Raw genomic sequence first — 22686 nt, 5'->3', positions numbered from 1 at the left:
AAGGGTAAATAGAGTGAGTCCCTAGCAGCTGTAGGGGATAGTGTCCACATTTGGTGTGCCTGTACCCCCCTGGACCACTTCTCTTATATAGGGGGTTTTAGATATGTACATACAGGCAGGCTGTATGGGCCGGCTTTGTGGGGCTGGGGGCAGCTGTGAGGCACAAAGTGTACGTACGGGCTACCAGCTCTGCAGGCTGTATGGGATAATACGGTGGGGTGTAGAGGCTGACTAACATGTTACGCTCCAGCAGACCCTATATTTACCATGTCCTATACACGCTGAGTGTGAGCGTGCGTGTACAGGGTGATCTGCATGTGCACAAGTGGGGGTATGTATGTACTGGGGGGTGGGTGGAGGTGGCAGGGATAGAGCTGCTGTACAGTCTCAGGCGCTGGAGCCTAATGAAGGAAGGGGGCAGTTTTTGTCCTGGGTCTTGCGTGAGTGCATGTTTCCTGGGTCCTGTTAATCCTGGAGACTAATGATGGCACCTCCGTCCCTGGGCCCAGCGAGTGACTTGTGGGTGGAGGTGTCCCCTGGGCTTTGGGGGGAGGAGGTGCTGCTGCCTCTGCTCTGAAGTAACTGTCCTGTCATTTTGTTGTCAAAAGCACTTCACTCTACCTCTCTCTGACTTGTCACCAGAGCCTCAACTAATTACTTCAGCAAGCAGCTAATTGACCCTTAATTGCCTCCCCAGCTTAATGCCATCACGGTCTCTAATTGCCTCCTAGAAGCCATTCCACTGCTGTAAGTTGTGATTTGGATCAGGCTAATGAAGATGAGTGACCAGGAGGGAGCGTTCATTAGGTTTCAGAGTTAACGTGTGGGTTAAGGTGGGTCTACTCCCCCCAGCAGCCCCAGGTTACGATGGGGCTGCTACGTGTAGCTGCTGCACCCCAGAGCTGGCTGCATCTGGGCCCCAGGGAGGTGAGCTGTGGTGGGAGTGTTTCCCTGGCTACACCCAGGGGCAGGGCAGCGCTTCCTGGCACAGGAGGACACGGTGTACATACGTTCTCACTGCCCCACCCCAGTGCTAGTTGCCCTCCAGTTCCAGGAAAGCTTTGCCCTGTTCTATCCCCTCACACCCAGAGCTGGTTGTAGCGGCCCTCCCTAGGCTGTCCCTTGCAGCTGTGCCTCAGTTCCACCCCAGAGCTGGCTGCATCCTACCTGCCTGGAGTGTTATGTGGCTATGTCCTAGTCTGCCCCCCCCACCCCTTGCTATGCAGCTGTACCTGTTTTTCCACTGCAGACCTGGGTGCATCTCTGTCCCTGCAGTCATACAGCCATGCCTCAGTTGTTCCACCCTGCCCCAGCTGTTATGCTGTGGCTTCCTCACCCCAGAGCTGGCCGCCCTGTGAGCAGCCAGGAATGACCGGCCTGCCACTAATGGCCACCTTCCGTCTGCCACATCATGGCACCGGATGCGCCGCCCCGCCTGAGCTCGCACGTGCTCCTGCGTGTTACCCCACCCCAGAGCTGGCTGCATCTCCACAGCTGGGGGAGTGGGGGCCAGAGCCAGACTGTGTGTGCAGGGCATGAATCCAGGCCTCCGGCCCCAGCCCCGTGCTCGCTCTCTCTGTGTGTGCGTGGGTGTGCGTAGGCTCTGCTGTCAGCCTCATAGGGGCAGAGATCCCTGCTTAATAAGGCCCAGGGCCTGTGTTGCATGTGCACATGCAGACACACACATCCTGCACACCTGCTGTGCACATAGGCAAGGTGCAACCTAGGTGTTGGGTGCACGCTCACCCATGCCAGGCATGTAAGATGCACAGAACCCAGGTGGCAAGGGTGCCCGTGCACATGCGACCCAGTGTCCAAGACGCACAAAACCCAAGCGTCTTGGAAACAGACATGCGTCGGAGGGCGAAGAGCCCCTTCCCGCTGCGGCACCCACACAGCCCTGGGCAGGGCTGGGTGCCACCGCAGGTGTGTGTATGCGTGTCCATGTGCCTGTGTGTCCTGGACACTTGGGTCAAGTGTCTCTTCAGACCTGCATGTGAGTATCTCCGTGTGTCACACGGCCCAGGCACCTGAGTCCTGCATGTGTGTGTCCGTGTCCTAGATGCCTGGGTTTTGTGTCTTCACACCTGCGTGTGTGTGTGCGCGTGTCCAGGCTGCCAGGGCTGTGTCTGAGTGGGTGCAGCCTGGACACCTGGGCTTGGGTGGGGGAGAGAGCGAGTGAGAGACACGGCGGTCTTGTGCGTGCACATCCCAAACACCTGGATCCTGTGTGGGGGGTGGGTGCGCGTGCACAAGAATGTGCGTGTGTGTCTACGCATGGGTTCCCTGTGTGTGTCACTCAGACACCTGGATCCCGTGTGTGTGCAAGCATGTGTGTCTCACACCTAGCTTCCCCGCGTGTGCGTGTGCGTGAGACCAGGGCCGTGTGCGTGCGCGCACACTCCTGCCCGCCTCGCGGTGCTCAGGTGCGGGGGGCGGGGCGGGGCGGGGCCGGCTCAGGTGCGGGGGGCGGGGCGGGGCAGGTGTGGCCAGGTGCGCGGGGCGGCCGCGGGTCAGTGCGAGCGGAGCGAGCGGCGCCATGGGTCCGATCCCGGTGCTGCTGCTGGGCCTGATCCTGGCCCCGATCCTGGGTGAGTGCTGCCGCCGCCTCCTCCTCGCCCCGTCCCGTCCCGGGGGGCTCGGCTCCGGGGTACCGCCGCCGCCCCCGTCGCGAGTGTCCGGCCCGCACCCCCGGCTCTCGGCCAGTGGCGATCCCGGACACCTGCGTGTGCCCCGGGGCCCACCCGCCCGCCCGGGTCCGCGCGCGGCCCGAGGAGGAAGATCGCGGCGCCCGAGTCCAAAGGCTGCGGGGAGGGGCCGGGCGGGCCGGGCCGGGCCGGGCCGGGCCGGGCCGGGGGGCGCGTTCCTCCGCCCCGAGCTCCGGTTTTTCCGGCTCTGCCGCTCGCGGGCGCGGTTTCGGCGGGGACACGGCCCGCACTGCGTCACGGCGGCCCCAAACCCCGCGTCCGGCCCCAAACCTGGGAAGGCCGGACAGCCCGCCGCCCCTGCCCGCCCCTGCCCCGCCGCCCCGGCGTCCCGGCGCCCGCCCCCCGCCCGCGGCGCGCCCTGCAGCCAAGCGGGGCAGACCTTGTCGGCGCCTGGACGGCACACCCGGGCGCCCGCCCGCGTCCCGCCGGGGCTCGGACCGGCCCCCGGGCGCTGTGGGGCGGGACCGGGGGTTGGGAGCGCGGACCCCGGGCGCTGTGGGACGTGGGGGGCACGGACGCCCGGGCTCTGGGACGTGGGGGGCACGGACGCTCAGGCTCTGTGGGACGTGGGGGGCACGGACGCCCGGGCTCTGGGACGTGGGGGGCACGGACGCTCAGGCTCTGTGGGACGTGGGGGGCACGGGGAGCACGGACGCCTGGGCTCTGGGACGTGGGGGGCATGGGGAGGACAGACGCCCGGGCTCTGGGACGTGGGGGGCGCGGACACCCAGGCTCTGCAGCTCCGGGCTGGAGGGTCTGTGCGGGCGTGGGGCCGGGGGGCTCCTCATTCCCTTCTCACCCCTCTCTCTTCCCCCTCCAGGCGCACAAGTGACCTACGCGCAGACAGGTGAGCATACGGGCTGGGACGGCAGACAGAGACCCCAGGTGTCCGCGCTCCCCAACCCCCTGCTCCCACCCCGCAGCGCCCAAGGGCCCCTCTGGCCCTGGCGGTCTCTGTCCGTGCCCTGACTGGGTCTGCCCCACTGGCTCCACGGGGCCGGGAGTGTCCCCAGGGCCCGGGCGCCAGGGTGCTCTCGGGGGGGGGGGGGCTGGAGCAGGGGCCCAGGCCGGACACCGGAGTCCCGGCTGTCACGCTCTCCGCAGGCACGTGCGGGACGCCGGCGGTGGTGGGCCGCATCGTGGGCGGCGTGGCGGCGGCAGCGGGGCAGTGGCCGTGGCAGGCCAGCCTGGCACTCAACGGGCAGCACGTCTGCGGCGGGTCGCTGGTGGCGCCCAGCTGGGTGCTCACAGCTGCCCACTGCTTCCCCAAGTGAGTTGGGTCCTGGCCCCCATACTGCCCCCCACCTAGGGAGATTCTCCTTTTCCCTGCCTTTATCCTTATTCGCTGCTGTACGAGGTGCGTGTCCCAGCCCCGGTACTGCCAAGGGGGATTCTCCGCAAGTCCCGCCCCCCTCCCCTCCTCTCACACTTCTCCCTCTCGCCCTCCCAACCCTGGTCTATGTGCAATGCCCTGTATGGTGTTTCCTAGCCCCTACACTGCAAGGGGGGAGTCTCCGTGTATCCTCCCAAAGAACTCTGGCATGTCCAGGGTCCCAGCCCCCCTCATCCCAGCCAGATCCCAAATCCCTTGTTTCTGCTCCTGTTCTTTCATGATGTGTTTCCTAGCCCCTATACTGCAAGGGGGGTGTGCGATTCTCTATAAATCCCACCCCGCTCCCAAGCATCTGGCCTCCCCCATCTCCCAGGGGACCCAAGTGTCCTGGGTCCTCTCACCCCCCTTACCCAAGTCCAGCTGTTATCTGTATTTGCTTCCCAGCGCGGCTTGTTTCCTAGTCCCCATACTGCAAAGGGTGATTCACCATAAATCCCGCCCTGCCCCGCCCCCCCCCGTGCCTGGGCTCCCCCGTCTCCCAGGGAGCTCAGGTGTCCTGGCTTCCTCCACCCCCGTTACTCAGTCCCAGCCCTTGTCCATATTTGGTGTCAAGCACAGTGTTTCCTAGCTCCTATACTGTGAAGGGTGATTCTCTATAAATCCCCCCAACCTGCCAGGGAACCTAGGTGTCCTGGTTTTTCCTGCCTCCTTTACTTGGTCCCAGCCCTTGTCTATAGTTGGTGCCCAGCATGGTGCATTTCCTATCCCCTATACTGCAAGGGGGGGGTGACTCTCCATAAATCCCCCCCCCCCCCCCGGAAAGCATCTGGCCTCCCCCACCCCTCAGGGAACCCAGATGTCCTGGCACCCCCCACCCCTCCTTACTCGGTCCCACCCGCTACCTCTATTTGCAACCTGGTTGGTGTGTTTCTTAGCCCCTGTACTGCAAGAGGGTGATTCTCCATACATCCCAACCCCCCGTGTGTCTGGCCTCCCCCATCTCCCAGACACCCCAGGTGTCCTGGCTCCCCCCCAGCCATTACCCATGCTTGATGCCCAGCCTGGCGCGTCCCCTAGGCCCTGTACTGCCAGAGGGTGACTCTGCCTGACCGCGTCTCTCCCCCCGCTGCAGCGAGCACAGCCTGGAGGAGTACGAGGTGCTGCTGGGCGCCTACCAGCTCTCCAATCCGTCCTCCGAGGTGCAGGCGCGGGCCGTGGCCGAGGTGCTGAAGAACCCGGCCTACGAGGAGGGCGGGTCCAGCGGGGACCTGGCCCTGGTGCGGCTGCAGCTGCCGGTGGTCTACAGCCGCAGCGTACAGCCAATCTGCCTGCCCGCCGCCAACCTCTCCTTCCCCAGCAACACCCTCTGCACCGTCACCGGCTGGGGCAACGTGCTCAGCACCAGTGAGTGCGGCTGGCTCTGGGGGGAGCGGGGGGGAACAGACGCATAGAACGGGGCACGGAGAGGGTTGAGATGCGGCTGGCTCTGCGGTGTATTGGGGAACGGTTGCACATATCAGGGCCCAGGGAGAGCAAGATGCAGCCAGCTCTGGGGTGGAGAACGGTTGCATGTCACAGGGCCTAGGGAGGACTGAGATGCAGCCAGCTCTGGGGTGGGACGGGTGTGGAACAGACACAGAACAGGGCTCAGATGCATCTGGCTCTGGGGTGTGTTGGGGAACGGTTGCATATAACAGTGCCCAGAAAGGGCTGAGATGCAGCCAGCTCTGGGGTGGAGTAGGTTGGGTGACAGCTACGTATAACAGGGCACAGAGAGGGCTGAGGTGCAGCTGGCTCTGGGGTGGGGCGGGTGCATAACAGGCACATAGAACAGCAAGCAAAAAGGACAGGGATGCAGCCAGCTCTGGGGTGGGGCAGGTGTGTAACAACCACGTAGACCAGGGCCGAGGGAGGGCTGAGGTGCGGCTGGCTCTGGGGTGCGGTGGCTGCAGTAGCCAAGTGGAACGGTGCCTGGGGGGCGGCAGGTGGCAGGGACCCAGGCACCCAGGCCTGGAGGGTTTGGGGGGCTCAGGTAATACTGGTCCCAGTTACACAGCCATAAGGGTCCCAGTTACCCCCCTGGCTTGCTGGTCCCCACTACCCACATATATATGGGAAGCTGGAACCAGTAAGGTCAGGTAACTGGGACCTGTATGGCCTGGTAATTGGGACCAGTAAGAGGCAGGTACTGTTAAGGGGATTAGCTGGGACCAGTAAAGCTGGGTAACTGGGACCTGCAAGGGAATATAACTGGGACCACTAAGGGGGGGTAATTGGACAGTATGGCTTGATAACTGGGACCAGTAAGGGAGGGTAGCTGGAACCAGGGAGGATAACTGGGACCAGTAGAGCTGGTTAACGAGGATCAGAACAGTTTGGCAGCTAGCACCAGTAGAATTTGGTAACTGGGACCAGTAAGGGGGAGTCACTTGGCCATGGTTGCCAGGATGATGTGGTGGATGTAGCAATGGCAGGTGGGGTGGGGTGGGGCCAAGGCTCATGAATTATTCATGAAAGTGACTTCACGGGGCGGGTGGTTCCCACGAGACTGTGGGGAGGATAGCTGGAGACTGGGACCAGTATAGCTGGGTAGTTGGGACTAGTAAGGGGGGAACTGGGACCTGTAGAGCTGGGTAACTGGGAACAGAAAGGGGGGATAATAGGGACCAGTAGAGCTGGGTAAGTGGGGGGGACTACCTGGGTCTAGTATAGCTGCATAACTGGGACCAGTAAGAGGGGTAACTGGGAAATGGGTGCATTGAGGCTGCAGAACAGAAGACTGAGGGGGAATTGGACAGCCCGAAGGGGGCTCCAAAGAGCTGCAGTGCCCGGCAGGGGACAGGACAAGGGGCAATGGGCTCGGGCTGCAGCAGGGCAAGTCAAGGCAACTGTGGTTCTAGGTAACTGGGACCAGTGGGGGGTAACTGGTCCCAGCTGCCCAGTTAAGCCCCTGCCCCCCACAGCCAGCCTGTCCGCGCCCAAGACCCTGCAGCAGGTGGAGGTGCCGCTGATCAGGGCCGGCGCCTGCCGCTGCATGTACGCGCGTGTGCCCAGCGCGGACCCCCCCACCATCAGTGATGACATGGTATGCGCCGGCTACGCCCAGGGCCAGAAGGATGCCTGCCAGGTGAGGGGCGGGGCTAGGGAGGGGCCACGCCCACCCACGGGGGAGGGCAGGAGGCCTGGGGAGTTGTGACCACCTCCGTGCCCATCCCACTGTTCCCACCAATCAGATCCCACCCCTGCCACAGGTGCCATCCCCTCACTTAACCCGTCCCCCAGCTCCCACCAATGAGGCAGCTCCTCACATCCCACTGCTCCCACCAGCCCTCTGTATCCCACGGCTCCCACCAGTCGGCTCCCCCCCATGCACAGAGCCGTGGGGTGACTGGGAGCTCTGTCTCCCGCCCCCCCCCCCCCCCCGAGTCCAGCCCGCGTGGGGGGGCAGGCTCAGCCCCACCCCCTGGACACACCCAGTGCCTGTGCACACCCCCCCCGCAGCACAGCCCACCAACCTGGCCCCAGCATCACGGCACCTGTCACCCCGGGGACCCCGCAGCTCCCTCCTCCGAGCACCCAGTCTGCCAGCCCCACGGCACTGGGACTCTGTTGCTGGTTTGGCCAGACAACCCCCCCACCTCAGGCCCTGCCAATGAGGAGCCTTCTCTCATCCCACCACTGCCACCCACGGAAAGATCCAGGTATCCCACCTCTAAAACCAATGAGAGAGCTCCTCTCCTCCCACCACTGCCACCCGTGCCATTCCTCCGCCGTCCCACTCTCCACCCCCAGCTCACACCCATACAGCTGCTCCTGTCATCCCACTGCCCCCGCTGATGAGAGAGCTCCTCTCACCCCCCTGCTGCCACCCATAGAAAGACCCCAGGTATCCCACCTCTTACACCAGTGAGGAAGCTCCTCTCATCCCACGCTGCCACCAGTGCTGCCCCTCCTGCATCCCCCTGACCACCCCTGGCTCCCACACTGGGCTGGCTGCTCTTGTGCCCCATTAACCCCTGCCCCCCTCTCCGCAGGGTGACTCCGGGGGACCCCTGGCCTGCCGCGCTGGTGCAGCCTGGCTGCTGGAGGGGGTGGTGAGCTGGGGCGAGGCCTGCGGCGCCCCCGACCGCCCAGGGGTCTACGTACGCCCGGCCGCCCACGCTGCCTGGCTCCGCGCCCACCTGCCCGATGTGGAGCTGGTGCCTGGCGAGAACGGGGGGGGCATAGGGATGGATGAAGGGGGCAGTGAGTGCCCACGGCCTGGCCCGTATGATGGTGTCGAGGCCCAGCCGGGCTGGGCCCAGCCTCTGCCCCCCGGCCCCCATGATGGAGCCACCTGTCCTGGCCTGGCTGCCCAGCTGCTCCTGCTGCTGCTGCCGAGCGCCCTGCTCCTGGCCGAGCTGGCTCTATAGGGGACCAGCCACCGAAGCCGGCGTCCGGGCTCCCCTGGTCTCACCACCCTCCTAGCTTCCACTCCGTGCCCAGAAAACCCAGGTGGCCAGAGGACCTGGCCCCCACCAGCCGCACCCTGGGAGACTCACCAATCCCAGCCTGCTCCCGCTCCATTTCCTCCTACCCCACTGCTAACACCAGTAGGGCAGCTTCTCTCATCCCTCCCCCTTCCTGCTCGCCTCCCCCAGCTCCTACCAATCAGAGCACCAATGCCAGCCAGCTATCCCACAGCTCACACCAGTGAGGGAACCCCTTTCATCCCACTGCTCCCACCAAGCGGAGAAGTCCTCTCATCCCACTGCAACCACCAGTGAGCAGCTTCTCTCATGCCACTGCTCCCACCAACACTGTCCTTCCCTGCCCACGCCCAGCTCCCACCACTGGGGCAGCTCCTCTCACCCCCCCACCTTTAACCCCCAACCACCCCACTCTCCGCAGGGCGACTCCGGGGGACCCCTGGTCTGCCGCGCTGGCGCAGCCTGGCTGCTGGAGGGGGTGGTGAGCTGGGGCGAGGCCTGCGGCGCCCCCGACCGCCCGGGGGTCTACGTGCGCCCAGCTGCCCACGCTGCCTGGCTCCGCGCCCACCTGCCCGATGTGGAGCTGGTGCCCGGCGAGGAGGGGGGGACAGTGGGGGGCGGAGAGGACCTGTGTGAGGGGAGGGGCTCCCAGCTGCAGGGGGGGCTGGGGTTGGCCTTGGGGCTGGCTCTGGGGGTGTGGAGCCTGTGAGGGGCCCCAGATTCCCTGGAGGTGAGGAATTGTGGGTAACACTCCAACACACACACACACACACACACACACACACACACACACACACACACGCTCTGCCCCAGGGGATTCTGGGAAGAGCGCCATGGAGGGACCGATGGCACCGTGGCCAACACAACCGGTGCCCCAGAGGGAGTGAGGCCCCTGCCCCCCCCCCCACTCCTGCCCCTGAGCATGCTGGGAAGAGTGCTGGGGTTGGAGGGAGAGGGGCATGGGGGGGCTGGGCCCACTCTCGGGCCCCCTCCCCCCACCCGTGACTTCGACGCCGTCCCCCCCCCCGGACATGAAGGATGAATAAAGGTTTATTTTTCAAGGACTGGAGCCTGCGCGGCGGGGGGCGGGTGGGGGCGGGCGGGGGGCGCCGAGAGCCCACGGCAGGCTCGGCCCCAGCCCACGGGGGGCAGAGGGCGCGCGGCCCCCAGGGCGGGGGGGTCGCAGCCCAGCTCTCGGGGCGCGCGGGGTCACAGGGGGCAACGTGGGGCTCGTATGGGTCAGATTTGGGGTCGCCGCAGCTCGCATGCCCCCGGATGAGTGCCGGCGCCGGGCGCCCCGCCCCGCCCCCCCAGGCCCCTCGGCTGGGCGCGTCCCCGCCCCGCCCCGCCCCGCCCCGGGGCTCACCGCGGGGTCGGCCACAGCAGCAGCACGCGGGGGGGCGGTCGGGCGGGAGGCACCCCGGCGCCGCGCCCGCTGCCCAGCGCCCGCCGCAGCGGCTCCGGCAGGCAGGGGCCGGCGGCCCGGCTGCGTCCCGCGGAGGCGGCGCCACGGGGCCTCGCCGGGCAGGGCGGCGCGCAGCCGTGCGGGGCGGGCCCGGGGCAGGCGGCTCCCCACGTCGGCTCGGGCCCGGCGGCTGCTGCTCCACCGGCCTGCGGCGGCGCGGGCACAGGCAAGGGCAGGCCGGGGCCCCCCCATGGCACCGTGTGCCCCCACGCCCCACACATACCCCGCGCACCGCCAACGCCCCCCGCCACTCAGCGCCCCGTCGGGCCCGCCGGTGCGGGTGGGAGGTGGGAGAGGCCGCGTGGGGTCGGCGGCGCTGTAGCCGCCAGCCCCTAGCCCCAGCCGCCAGCGGGAGGCTCCCGGGCACAGGCCCGGGGTCTCGCGGGGACTTCAACGCCCCTGAGGTCAGCCGGGCCACGCAGGGCGGTTTCGCACGGCGGTGCGGACGGCCCCGTGGTGCAAGCGGGGAGCGGCGGCGCAGGGCCGGGCCTTGCCGCGCTGCTCACGCGGGGCCGGGGGCAGGGGCAGTGCGTGGAGCGCGGCAGCAGCGACCGCGGGAGCACTGAGCTGGGGTGGTGCGGGGAGCGCGGGCGGGCGGGCGGGGAGCCGCAGGGGAAGCACCCCGGGCTCCAGGAAAGCAGACTGCGACCGGCTCGGGGGGTCCTGGGCAGGGTCCCGGGGACACGGGCCAGGAGAGCCGGCTGGACTTCAAGGAAGCCTCCCTGAGCGCGCAGGGCCGGCGCGCAGGCGGAGCCGGGCTCAGCAGGGAGCTCCTCGGGAACAGCTCACGGTACAGCCGCTTGGAAGAAGAGGAAACCCGGCGGAGGAGGAGGAGGAGCGGGGAGTGTCAGGGCAGGCGGGGAGGCAGGCGGAGCGCAGCTGGAGCTGACGGGGCACGAGAGGGGTGTCGGCGCAAGAGGAGGGCCAGGCCCGAGGAGGGGGCAGCCCGGTGCCGGAGGATGCGAGGCAGGCGGAAGTGCTCCATGCCTTCTTCGCCGGCCTGGCACAGGCGAGGGCTGCGCCGGGAGCAGCCCCGGCGCTGACAGGACAGGCTAGGGGCTGCTTAGAAAGGCTGGGCAGACCCGAGTCCATGGGGCTGGACGGGAGGCACCCAAGGGTGGTGGCTGCTGTGATTGCAGAGCTGCTGGCCGTCAGCAACACGGCGATCAGGAGAGAGCCCGGACGACTGGAAAGGGGCAAACAGCGCCCATCTTTAGGAAGGGGGAGGAGGACCCAGGGAACTACCAGCCCCACCTCCGTCCCTGGGAAAACCAGGGAGCAGATGCGCAAGTCCAAGCACCTGGAGGAGAAGGTGGTCGGGACCAGTCAGCGGGGACTCCCGGGGCAAGGCATGCCCGAGCACCCTGCCCGCCTGCCATGACGAGGTGACCGGCTCTGTGCATGCGGGGGCCGGGCATGTGGCGCACCTTCATTGTAGCAAGGCTTGGATACGGCTCCTGCCTCTCGCAGGCAAGAGAAGGAAGCGCGGCTGGATGACTGGACGGGAGGCGGTGGACAACTGGGCTCAGAGGGCAGGAGTAGTGGCTCTGCGTCTAGGCGGCAGCAGGGAGCACGTGGAGTGCCCGGGCGGCTCTGTGCAACACTCATCGCCGGCCTGGACGATGGCACCGGGCAGTCTGCAGCCGAGCCCAGGCTGGGGGAGCCGTACAGGCACTGGGATTCCGGGAGACCGGGACACGCTGGAGGACTGGGGTAAAAGGGGTCCCATGAGGTTCAACACAGCCCCGCGCTGGGGAGGGAACAACCCCCCGGCCCGCGCCAGGCTGGGGCCAACAGGCTGGGCAGCAGCTCTGCAGAAAGGGACTCGGGGGCTTGCAAAGGGGACTGGTCTCAGCGGGGGCAGGTGGCAGGACAAGGAGCAATGGGCGCAAGCTGCAGGAAGGCAAGTTGAGGTTAGGTATGAGGAAGAACTCTCTCCCGAGGGCGGGGGAGGCGCTGGGACGGGGTCCCCGCAGTGGTGCTGAAGTCGCCATCCTCTGTAGACAACGCCCTGGGCGGGGTGATGCACTTGGGGCTGGTCCTGCTTTGGACTGGATGTGACCCCTGGGGTCCCGTCCTACCCTCATTGTTGGGGATTCGCTGGTCCCGAGACCCCTCGCAGCCCCCCACCCCTTCCCTGTGCTGCCGCAGCCCGCTCACGGGATGGCGCGGCGCGTGCAGCCATGGCGCCGGCGCGGCGGGGGGGCGGGCTGGGGCTGAGCTGCCGTGCTCGCCCCGGGCAGGGCAGTGCCACGGAGGCTCTGGGGTGGGGCTGTGCAGGCCGGGGTCCCGGGGCCGCCCCGCCACAGGGCGCGCGCTTCCTGCCCGGCCTGGTCTGGAGGAGAGGAGCGGGCTGAGAGGCGCAGGCAGAGCCCCCCGCCCCGGGCCGTCCCGCACGACCGCGCCGCGGCGCAGCCTGCGCGTGTACTCGGTGCTCGGCCCCGCGGCGTCGAGGGGGAGGAAGGCGGCGAGGCGGCGCTGGCCCGGCCAGGCCCCCGGCCGCCACCAGGCCGCGGTCCACTCGCCTGGCTCGCCTTCCCCGTGGGTGCCCAGCACGGCCGGCGCCTGGCCCGGAGCCGGCCCTCGGCTTGGCAGCACAGCAGGGCCAGGCCCGGCCGAGTGGGCCGTCAGGACGTGCACCTCGGAGACTGCAGCGGAGCAGGGCATGAGCTGGCCCCCACGTGCCTCGCCGGGCTCCTCCAACCCCCCCAGACCGCCCGCCTGCGACCGCCCCACGGCGACCCCACGGCCCCGGACACAGCAGCCCGCCCGGGGAGCGCGAGACGGGGCAGCGCTTTGTGCTGCCACGAGAGGCCAAGGCGCCGACCCCCGTGCAGCCACGGGCGTGGGCCCCGCAACGGGACCAGGGCGGACGAGCTGACACGACCCGTCCGGGCCCCCTGAACGAGGCGCGTGGACCGCGGGGCCGGAACCACTGGCGGAGGCCCCACGCCACGAGGGCCAGCAGGAGGACCAGCGTGACGATGCGCGGCCACGACCACTCGTGCCCCGCGGCGGTGCCGGGGTGGCGCTGGGGCTGGGCGGGCCCGTGGGGGGCAGGGCCCGGGGCATTAGGGACGCGCAGGTGGCCGGCAGCCCAGCCCCGCCGCGGCACTCACCTGCACGAGCGGGCGCCCGGGGCCGCGCGCTGGACGGGGCAGGCGATGCGGGCGCCGGGTCCCTCTCCGCCGGCACGAGGATGATGTCGCCGCGGAGGCTGAAGGTCCCGTTGGGGCTGCGCACGGGGCCCGAGCTCGTGCAGGGCTGGGGCTCGCCGCCCCGCAGACACAGCACCTGGATGCGGGCGGGTGGAAGGCGCTGGCCGCGCACTGCAGGGCGCCCAGCCCCTCCGCCGTCACCACGGTGTGCAGGGACAGCTGCGGCCGGGCTGGGGCAGCCCCGGAGCCCCCGGTCCCGGCAGGGCGGGGCGGTACGGGGCTGCCCTGCACGCTGAGCCGCACGGCCTCCTGGAGGGGCCTGTCCAGCGTGGGGTGCCGCGCGTGGCAGGTGTAGCGGGCGCCGTCGCCGGGCGCGGGGGACACGAGGCGGTAGGTACTGGGGCGCGGTACAGGCCCCGCGCGCCCGCCCTCTCGCAGCCAGGCCGCGGCGAGGCTGCCCGGGTGGAAGCCGCTGACGCTGCAGGCCCGGGGCCGGGCTGGCCGATCACGGCCGCGGGGCTGCTCCTGGACACGGACACGCGGGGCTGGGCTGCAGCGGAGCAAGAGACGGGGTGGGGAGCAAGCACCGGGCCCCACGTCTGCCCCGCCGGCAGTGCCCGCCACGGCCCCCACCCGAGCCTACCTTCCACGCGCAGCTCCACGCGGTCCTGCTGCCGCTCGGCGGAGAGCGTAACGGAGCAGGTGTCCTTGCCCGGCTCGGAGCCCTGCAGCCGGGCAGCAGCAGGGGGGCATTGCCCTTGTGCAGCTCGTGGAGGAAGAGCCGGCCCCGGGCCGGAAGGCCACCACCGGCGGACACTGCAGGGCTCCCTGCGCGGGCACAGACGGAGGGGGCTGCCGCGCTGCCCGCCCGCTGGCACCGCCACCCGCAGCCGGGACGCGCTTTCGTTTCCGACTTGAGTCGACGGGCGGGACCCGGCGGTGCGGGCGGAGGCACGGCGCCCCCGCACAGCCCGGCCCTGCGCGGCCGCAGCGAGCGGGATGCGCCCCGGGGAGGGGGGGAAGGGCGGGGAGGAGAGGGGGTTGCCTGGGGGCTGCGTGCGGGGCGGGGCGGGGCGGGGGCGGCTGCCCTCACCCAGCCCCAGGTCCGCAGCAGATTGGGGCAGGGGTCACGGGGGCGCGGGGGCTCTCCCTGAGGCTGGGGGTCGGGCTGGAGGGGCCTGAGCGGAGAGCGGGGTGAGGAGAGGGGCCTGTCGGTGTCGGGGGCACCGGGCAGGGCACGGGGGTGGCTGTCGGGGAGTCGCGGGGCTCTTTCATTCCGGGGACCGGTCGGCAGGGCCGGGTGTTGTTGGGGCGGGAACCTGCGTCCGCGTGTCCCGCCCGGCCCGGGGGTGCTCCGGCCTTGCGGGGCTGCTTGTGACCCGGGCAGGGAAGGGTGAGGAGACAGCCGCCGTGCTGTATTTCCTGCGTCCCACGCACGGTACGACGCGGGGAGCAGGGTCAGCCCTCCTGGAGGGCCTCGCGGGACCAGGGGCTTTCTGTCGGTCTGTCCCGGGGGGATGGTGCTCCGCCACCGTCTCTCCACACTTGTCCGTGGTGACTGGCATCCCTGATGGCGGCCCCACTGTCAGCGCGGGGCTGGGAGATGCCCGACACCTCGGGGGGCCACAGCACACCTGGGCGAGGCCACGTCAGCGTGGCTGGGGCCCGGGGGGCTGCGCTGCCTCCCCCTCCTCACGTGCCCACAAAGTAGGGCGGGACCTCACGGAGGCTCCCAGTCCGGTCCCCTCCGGCGTCCCCGGTGCTGAGCTCTCTCCGCCGGGGTCAGCGGGGCCGCGCTGCAGGACACTCGCAGGCGCTGCCCGGGGCGGGCCAGGCCCCGCCGGGCACTCTCCACACGGTCGTGGCGCTGCATGTGCCATCTTCATTGCCCCTGCTGCCACTCGGCTCCGACCGCTCCCAGCCTTCCCCGCCCGCGTGACGCCCGCAGGGTGCAAGCCATGCAGGCGGGCGGCGAATGGCACCTTCTCCGGGGGTGCCAGGGCGGTGGCACCTGGGTGCGGGACAGCTCCGGAGGGCTGGGGCACCAGGAGCCTAGCCCGGGAGGGACGGGAGGGGAGGAGGGGCAGTGCGCCTGCTGGAGCCGGGCTCGCACCCAAGCACGGGGCAGGAGGGAGGGGTACGGGCAGAGGCAGAGGGGGCTCGGGCAGTCTCGTTCTCCCCACGGGCAGGGCTGTAGGGTGCGCGCTGCCCTGGCTGCAGGGAGAAGAGGGGCCGGTGCTGGGCTGAGATGGGACCCGGGCGAGGGCTGGCGGGGGCTGCGCTGGGCTCCCCCTTGGCCCCGGTGGGAAGCGGCTGCGGACCTCCAGCTTCACAGACGTGCGGAAGGAGGCGGAGCTGCTCTGCTCTGCTCCCGTCAGTGCTGGGCCGGGCCGGGCCGGGCCGGACTCGCCGGGTCCCTGCTTGGCTTCAGGCGGTTGCACACTACTGGACTCGCCCATGACCCGGTGCTCCCCACTACGTTGCTGGATGGGGTCCGCAGGGTGCCGAGCTCCAGGCGGCTCATGAGCTTGGCCCCCGCGTGCCCCTTCTGCACGGCGGTGAGGATCAGGCTGGGCTCCCACTGGCGGCTCTTCCCGTGCCCCACCAGGACGGCCGTGTGGGCTGTAGCCCGCGTTTGGGGAACAGCAGCACGAGCAGGTCACCACAGCTCCCGGGACACGCCGCCATGCGGCAGCTCGGCGCCACGTCCCTCCCCCTGGTCGCAGGCTTCTTTGCCATCCAAGGACCTCATGAGTGCTGAGGCTTTGCAGAGACTGTGAAGGTGTTGGTGCAAACCAGGGTGTGAGCAGTGTGCTGTTTGCTCTGTGTATGTCCTGCAAGGCAGAGAAACTGCTGGAAGTGTAAACAGCTGCGATCTCCTTGGCCATGGGGGTGAGAAATGGGGGTTTTTACCTCCCCTCACTCTCCAGGAGCAGTGTGAATCTCTTCGAGAGGACAGTGGTAACAGCTTGATAAGACGAACGACGGTGGCTCTGAGACCCAGTGTCAGCTGTGAAGGCTCTTACTGTAACTGAAAGAGTTAATCAGGACAAGGAAGGGAAGGCTTTTCTTCAGGCGTGGTGGAAGACTCACGTGTGGCAGGGCACAGGCCGTGTTTTAAATGAGCATCAACCTTTCCCCCCACAAAGGCAGTGTAAGTATGCACTACAGCCTGAAACACACCACCTGCTGTAAGTCATAATAGATGGTTCTGCAGTGGGCCAGTCAGGGGCGCTCCTGCGTTGGCCGCCCACCTCCCTGCGCCCGCCCACCGTCCGGGCCCCGAGTGCCTCCCTGGGGTGCCTCCGTCCGGCCGACCCCTTCCCTGGAGCACACCCGCTAGCCTGGGGTCCCGCTGCCACCATCCCAGGCTCTGGACTCACTTCTGGCTCTGCGCACCTTGGAGAACACAGGCCTGGTCGTCCAATGGGTCCTAGACCCAATACCAGCACTTGGGGCACTTCCCAAGTCAGGGGCTTATTAGGAAGCCTCCCTTAGTCCACAGACCTAAGGGGCTCCTCGGCATAATTTAGACCCCCCCTCAATAAGTCTTCCACACCGGTCACAAGGAGAGCTTTATTGATTCAGGTAGGGCGGGAACAGGGTAAAAGGTAGAGCAGGATCAGAGGAATATCAGAGGAATCCCACAGAGCAAACCAGGGTGGCTGAGGTAGCCTTTTGATCTCGCATTTGAATTACTGTAAGCTAAATATCTGGTCTGATCTCGAGCAGCTTACTCACTCGCATCGTCCAGAGGTGGTTGGAGTTTCCTCTGGAGGCAGGGCACTCCTGGAGCATGCGGTGATGAGGAGAGAGCCCGGTTCAGATTCACCTGGATGACCGCATGGATAATGGCTGCCTTCTTCCTGGACCAACCCCTTAAATAACCTCTCTGACCTCAGCAGCCCGGTCCAATCGAAGCTGCCAATATGGGCCAGAGTCCGACCAATCTCCCCAGCATCCCTGACTACCTGGGCCCGCGCAGGGCCGGGTCTTTCCCCCCTGCCCAGGTGACCAGAGCATCGCCTCCCAGGCGCCAGGCTTTTGTCATGTAGACAAGGTGGGAGATCCCTGCCCTGAGGGATTCAACACCAGCCTCCCAGGCCTCCCCTCTGGAGAGGGGCACCCACGGTGGCATTTCTGCCACAGTCAGGATGATCATGTCCCTGAGATCCCCGGCGATGTCCTCTTCGTCCCAAAGGCAGACGACAAGCTGGTGGAGTCGTGATGGGAGCCGGGAGCTGCCGGCGTGGCAGACCTCTGCGGGTTTACCACCTGGCCCGCGGGCTTTGCTGGTTTTCATCTGTTGGGTGGCTCGCTGCAGCTCGCCGATGGGTGGTGGATCCCCGAGGGAACCCACCACGGGGCGTTGCGGGACAGCTCGGAGGGTCTGCTCCGATACGGTGCACTCCCGGTTACAGAGGAGTTCAAAACACTCCTTCCAACGCAGACGCATGGCGCCATCGTCCTCGAGGAGCCGGGAGCGTGCTGTGATCGGAGGGGTTTGTCCAGTGGAGCGGGGTCCGTAGGTTGTCTTGGTCGCCTGGAAGAAGTTATTCATGTCATGCTGGTCGGTGCAGCCCTGGGTCACGCGCCTTCTCCACCCACCAGTGGTTCTGCATGTCACGATGCATCGCTGGACCTCAGCCCTCACCCGGTGCTACGCTGCTGTCTTTCGCCGAGTTCATGGATGGGTGTGCCAGGAGATGAAGGCTGCACACTTCCGCTCGAAGAGATCGCGGATCCGAGCGTCACTGGCGTCGAACCAGTCCGGTTCTGTCGCGATGCAACCCAGCAGTCCGGGCGCAGGCATCTTGGACGGCGGACGTGAGTTGCTCCCAGTGTGCCTGGATGGAGATGTCATCAGCGGCAGGGACTCGCCCCAGGGCACGAGACAGCTGGGCCTGGACCCCCTCCCGCTGCCCAGGGCCCGTCACAGCTGCGCCGTTCAGCCGTCTCCGCGCGGCCTCGTGGGTCTTCTGACGTCTCGGCGCCAGGCAGATGTTCATCACGGAGCGCACAGGTCAGCGGTCCGTCCAGCAGTTTTGAGATCCCTTCGTGGCCCTTGTGACGAGCGTGTCCCTCAGGTCTCTACCTCGGACGATGGTGTAGCCCAGGAGGTGCCAGCGCTCCGACCTGGGCTGCCTCCGCGTGGCCCTGAGCCGGTCTTTCTGGCGGAGGACGGTGTTCATCATGGCCAGGCGGTGTTGGGCACATGTGGTGAGGAGCAGGATACCGTTGGGGCCGCAGCCCTCCTCCGCCTGCTCCGCCGTTGAGGACTTCTGGGACCGTTCTTTGTCTGGAGCCTCCCCCGCACCTTACCGCCATGGGTGCCCTGCCAGGAGCGCGAGCTCTGGACGCGTCGCTCTCGGGGTCCCAGGGACACGCAAGCCTCTGCACCGCGACAAGGCGACGATCCCCCAGCGCCGGGTGCCCACGGACGACACGCGACTGCGTAGCTCTCAGGCAAAGACGCGGGCACCTGGGCACCCGCAGGCCAGGCGCGGGGACAGACCCACGGAGGTGGCTGTGCAGCGCGGCCCCCGCTGACGCCTTCCCTGGCCGGCAGGGCCCAAATGGGAGCCTCTTGCCAGGCAGGCCGGGGGACACGGGTGAGGGGGGCTGCCCCGGGCTCCGGCGGGCGAGGAGCAGGGATCGCTGCCCCCCCGCAGGGCACCGAGGGGTGACGGAGAGCTGGGCAGTAACGTTCCTGTCCCGCGTCCCCCCTGCACGCCTGGGCTCTGTCAGTCGGGAGTTGAGACGGGAGATGTCACGGGGTCCCCGTGAGGGGTTCATGTTCTCCAGGCTCAGGGAGCAGGCGCAGGCCCTGATGGTGCCAGGTGCCCTGTTTGGGACCTCTCATCATTAATGGGCATTTCCTTCCCCAGGGCTCCTGCGGCCCCCGGCGCTGTCGGACATCTCCCAGCCGGAGTCAGTGCCCGTGGGGAGCAGAGTCACCCTGAGCTGCCGCATTTCGGGGCATTTCCCGGCAGAGCTGAGGGTGACCTGGCTCCGGAAGGGCAAGGGACAGGCTCCAGCCATGGCCCTGCCAGACTCTGATGACTACAGGATCCAACCGGGCACGGCCGTGCAGGCGCCGGATGGGAAGAGTTTCCAGCAGGAAACAAGCCTGATCTTCACCCCGTCGGTGCAGAGAGACCAGGGCGCCCGGTACATCTGCCGCGTGCGGCACGTGGCCCTGGAGCAGCCCGTGGAGAAGAGCAGCGCGGAGCTGCAGGTGACAGGTCGGTCTCAGCTCCGTGACACCCAGCGTGGTCGGTGCCCCCTGCCCTGATGGTGCCCCGTGAGCGGCGAGGCTGGTGCACGACACGGCACATGGGTTTTGTCGGTCGGGAGTTGAGACGGGAGATGTGATGGGGTCCATGCAGGGGGTCCAATTTCTCCAGGCTCAGGGGAGCAGGCGCAGGCTCTGATGGTGCCGGGCACCCTGTTTGGGACCTCTCATCATTAATGGACGTTTCCTTTCCCAGGTCTCATGTGGGCCCTGGAGGTGCCAGAAATCTCCGGAAATGTCACCTCCTTGAGGCACAAGCACGAAAGGGTTGAGCATCAGCGCCGGGAGGAGCCCGAACCTCAACAGACGCCAAGTTCGAACTCCTTTGGGCCCCAGCAGCTCCGAGGTAGGGGTGCAATCCAGGACAGCGTGCCAGCAAAGCCGGGGCTGCGGTGGCCATGGGTCTGGATGAATTGGACCCCCCTGCTCTGAGCAAAGTCCCTCTGGACCGGCCTCCCCGCCCCGGCCACAGCCCGTCCGTCCCCTCTCCCTCTCGGCCACCTCAGCTCGGCGGGGTGTCCGCAGAGAACGGCCCTCCGGGGCCCGGTGCCAGCCGACCACACGCCGCCCCGTAGATTTGGGAAGGCGCAGGCAAGCGGGGACCCGCAGGGCAGGGTGGGACGGAGCCCATGGACGTGGCTGTGCAGCGCAGCCCACGACACCTCCCTGCCCTCAGCCCCTGCGCCGGAGCCTGTGCCTGTGCCAGGAGGGCAGAGCAGCCACGCTGCGTCCAGCTGCCACCGCCTGCGCTCCTAACGCTCCTGCTGTCTCCACAGTTCAGGGACACGTGTCCCAGATCCACACGCTGCCCAAGGGGAATGAACCAGAGGAAGTGCTGTTTGCCATCCGCATAGAGCGCTACTACCCCCAGGACATCCATCAGATCCAGTGGAGCTGGGACGGGGACGGCGCTGGGAGGAAACTGCCCCTGAAAACCGAAGAGAACCCAGACGGCACCTTCACGGGGACGAGTGTCTGGATGGTGCCCAGGAGGAGCACGACCCGCCCGGGGCTGCGAGTGCGAGTGTCTGTGGTGCAAACCCCTGGAGACCCCCCGGTGGAGAGAGAGCTGTGCACAGGTGAGGAGGGGCTGCCCCGGGCTCAGGCCCTCCCGCAGGGTCCCTGCAGCGGGGATGGACGGGCCGTGGTTGGTGCTTCCCAGGCAGGCGCCTCACCCCCCTTTCTGCTCTTCCCTCCAGGCGTCTTCTGAACCGCACAGGATGCAGCGCACGAGCCCCGCACCCTGCCCACAACCAGGTACACCGGTCTCTGCCACACGCCCCCGGCCTCTCACCTCGCCTGGGCCTGCCCCGGGCACACGCTTGTCTGGACGGTTTGGTGAGGGCTGGAGCTGCTGTGAGCAGGGGCTGGACGAGAGGAGGCCTCGGGAGGTCCCTTCCCGCCCCGCTTCCCCGTGATCCTGCCACAACCGACTCTGGGGACGGTTTTACCCAGCGCTGGGACCCACACGGACACAGGACGGGAGAGCAGGGCTGAGCGCTGCCCTCGGGACCCCGGATTCCCCCAGCCTCTCACAGCAGCAGGGCTCACCCCACAGTCCTAACGTCACCTGGAGGAGCGTGGGGCGGGAGAGCCCGGGGGGACCAGCCTGGCGCCTCCAGCCAGGCCCGGGGTGGGGAGAGGGGCCCGGCGGGACCCCACCACGAGGGAAATCTCGGAGCCCCAAAATGGGGTTGGAGCTGGCAGTATCTGCAGGGCTCACCAACCACTCGGCCGTGCGCGCCGCCCCCCCCCCCCCGCTCGCTCCTGGGTGCTGGGGCCACGGCTCTAAGGCCGGGCTGGGACCAACACCCCACTCCTTTTCCGGGACTGGGGTTCCCAGCTCCCCGGGCGGCTGCGACGCTCCCCCACACCAGCGGGATGTGGTGAAGGCCTGGGTCACCATGCGGGGAGTGGAGCCGGGTGCTGTGCTTGGGGGGCGCCAAACCTGCCAGGTGCTGAGCACGGGGCAGGAGTCCCCGGGGGGGCACCCAGGGCGGGGGGCACCCAGGAGCCCCTCGGCCCCTGCCACCTGCTCCCTGAGTGGCCGGGTCCCCCCTCTCTCTGCCCACCGGAGGGGCTGCACTCAGGGACGGGGCTGCCCGGCCACAGCTCGCTCCCAACCTGCTCACTGCTTTAGGGCAGAGGTGGGCAGTGATTTTGCCTAGGGGCCACTCAACAGGTTTGGGTGCGATGTTGAGGGCCGCACATATAACACCTTTCAGAAGAAACCATTTTAAGAAATCGTACCTATAACAAGCAAGTCATTTACTAAAAGTGAAACATTTACTTAGCCTCTGCTATGGTTCTGCTATCACGGATTTTCATTTTCTTTCAAAAAAAATTGTTTTGCCCTGATTGACGTGATTTTGGCTCGTGTCTACAGAGGTGCTTACACTGCAGCTCCCGATAAAGTCTGAGTCTCGTACACCGTGTGTGGGGCGTGTGGGGGTGAGCTGAGGGGTGGCTGTGGGCGCACACGTGTTGGCAGGGTGTGGGGAGGGCTGAGCAGTGGGTGTGGGTGCACAGGGGTGGCACACGCGTGTGCGTTGGGTCACATGTGTGCACAGTGGGGCAGAAGACGCTGGGGCGAGTGGGGAAGCTGCAGCCAGAGTCCCCCCCCCCCCCCCCCCGACTGCTCTGGCCCAGGCCCAGCTCACAGGGCTGGGAGCTGCTCCCTGCTCTGCTTGTCTCTCCCTCACCTGCCCCGGCATTTGCCAGCTCGAGCCCAGGGAAGGGCCTGCTGCTGCCGGTGCTGTATTGGTGGGGACAGCTTTCATTTTCCCTGAGCCAGATGAAGGGCGCGTGAGCCCAAAAGCTTGCAGAACATAGCAAATATTTTTTTCTATTTCTCAGTCGGTCTAATAAAAGGTATCATCTCCGAACCAAAAGCTCTAGATTTTTGCACATGTTTCTAAAGCGACACTGGAGCCCGGCCCACAAGGACAAGGGATGTTGCTCCAGGGTGTGCAGAGCTTCCCCGGCTCACGGCGGAGGGGGTTAAACGCACCGGGGAGCCCCAGGGGCAGGCGCTGCCCCCACTACACAGGAGTGAATTCACTACCACGGGACAGCAGGAAAGAGGATTTGAAATCCAGGAGGAAAATGATGAATTAAACAATGGATTAAGAAAGGAGAGAAGGGGAACGTGGCAGGGCACCTCGGTGCTCCTGCTCCTAGAGAGGAGAAACCGCCAGGGAGAGAAACAGAGCCCTGGCATGTCATAAAGAGCCCAGCTGTGGGTTGCCCGGGTAACAA

The 22686-nt window shown here is 67.3% G+C and overlaps 2 protein-coding genes across 3 annotated transcripts; both read left to right on the top strand.

The window, feature by feature from the left end:
• The first annotated feature begins 2485 nt into the window (after window positions 1-2485).
• LOC102558474 (prostasin) lies at window positions 2486-9574 on the top strand. Of its 2 annotated transcripts, none has more exons than XM_059731517.1 (6): window positions 2486-2591; window positions 3529-3555; window positions 3813-3978; window positions 5174-5445; window positions 7005-7168; window positions 8932-9574. In XM_059731517.1, the coding sequence occupies exons 1-6, from the start codon at window positions 2540-2542 to the stop codon at window positions 9217-9219; spliced, it is 969 nt and encodes a 322-aa protein (XP_059587500.1). In that variant the 5' UTR covers window positions 2486-2539; the 3' UTR covers window positions 9220-9574. The 2 variants fall into 2 exon arrangements, with proteins under 2 accessions (XP_059587500.1, XP_059587499.1); XM_059731516.1 differs by having other exon boundaries at window positions 8076-9025.
• Window positions 9575-10658: 1084 nt separating this feature from the next.
• On the top strand, window positions 10659-21786 carry LOC132251321 (uncharacterized). The gene is made up of 5 exons (XM_059730414.1): window positions 10659-11688; window positions 19022-19378; window positions 19625-19774; window positions 20205-20507; window positions 20628-21786. The coding sequence occupies exons 1-5, from the start codon at window positions 11469-11471 to the stop codon at window positions 20636-20638; spliced, it is 1041 nt and encodes a 346-aa protein (XP_059586397.1). The 5' UTR covers window positions 10659-11468; the 3' UTR covers window positions 20639-21786.
• Window positions 21787-22686: the final 900 nt, after the last annotated feature.

The sequence above is a fragment of the Alligator mississippiensis genome, chromosome 7 (assembly GCF_030867095.1).
Source record: "Alligator mississippiensis isolate rAllMis1 chromosome 7, rAllMis1, whole genome shotgun sequence".
NCBI lineage: Eukaryota > Metazoa > Chordata > Crocodylia > Alligatoridae > Alligator > Alligator mississippiensis.
Note: the sequence above shows the minus strand (reverse complement) of the source record. Positions and strands in the feature narration are given on the sequence as shown.

What these genes read in the sequence shown, in the direction of transcription:
- LOC102558474 (XM_059731516.1), top strand. Translation starts at nt 2,540, where the DNA reads ATGGGTCCGATCCCGGTGCTGCTGCTGGGCCTGATCCTGGCCCCGATC. An exon ending in GGGCAACGTGCTCAGCACCA is followed by an intron (nt 5,446 to 7,004) that starts GTGAGTGCGGCT and finishes TGCCCCCCACAG; the next exon opens with CCAGCCTGTCCGCGCCCAAG. An exon ending in GCCAGAAGGATGCCTGCCAG is followed by an intron (nt 7,169 to 8,075) that starts GTGAGGGGCGGG and finishes CCCTCTCCGCAG; the next exon opens with GGTGACTCCGGGGGACCCCT.
- LOC132251321 (XM_059730414.1), top strand. Translation starts at nt 11,469, where the DNA reads ATGACTGGACGGGAGGCGGTGGACAACTGGGCTCAGAGGGCAGGAGTA. An exon ending in GGACACGCTGGAGGACTGGG is followed by an intron (nt 11,689 to 19,021) that starts GTAAAAGGGGTC and finishes TTCCTTCCCCAG; the next exon opens with GGCTCCTGCGGCCCCCGGCG. An exon ending in CGCGGAGCTGCAGGTGACAG is followed by an intron (nt 19,379 to 19,624) that starts GTCGGTCTCAGC and finishes TTCCTTTCCCAG; the next exon opens with GTCTCATGTGGGCCCTGGAG.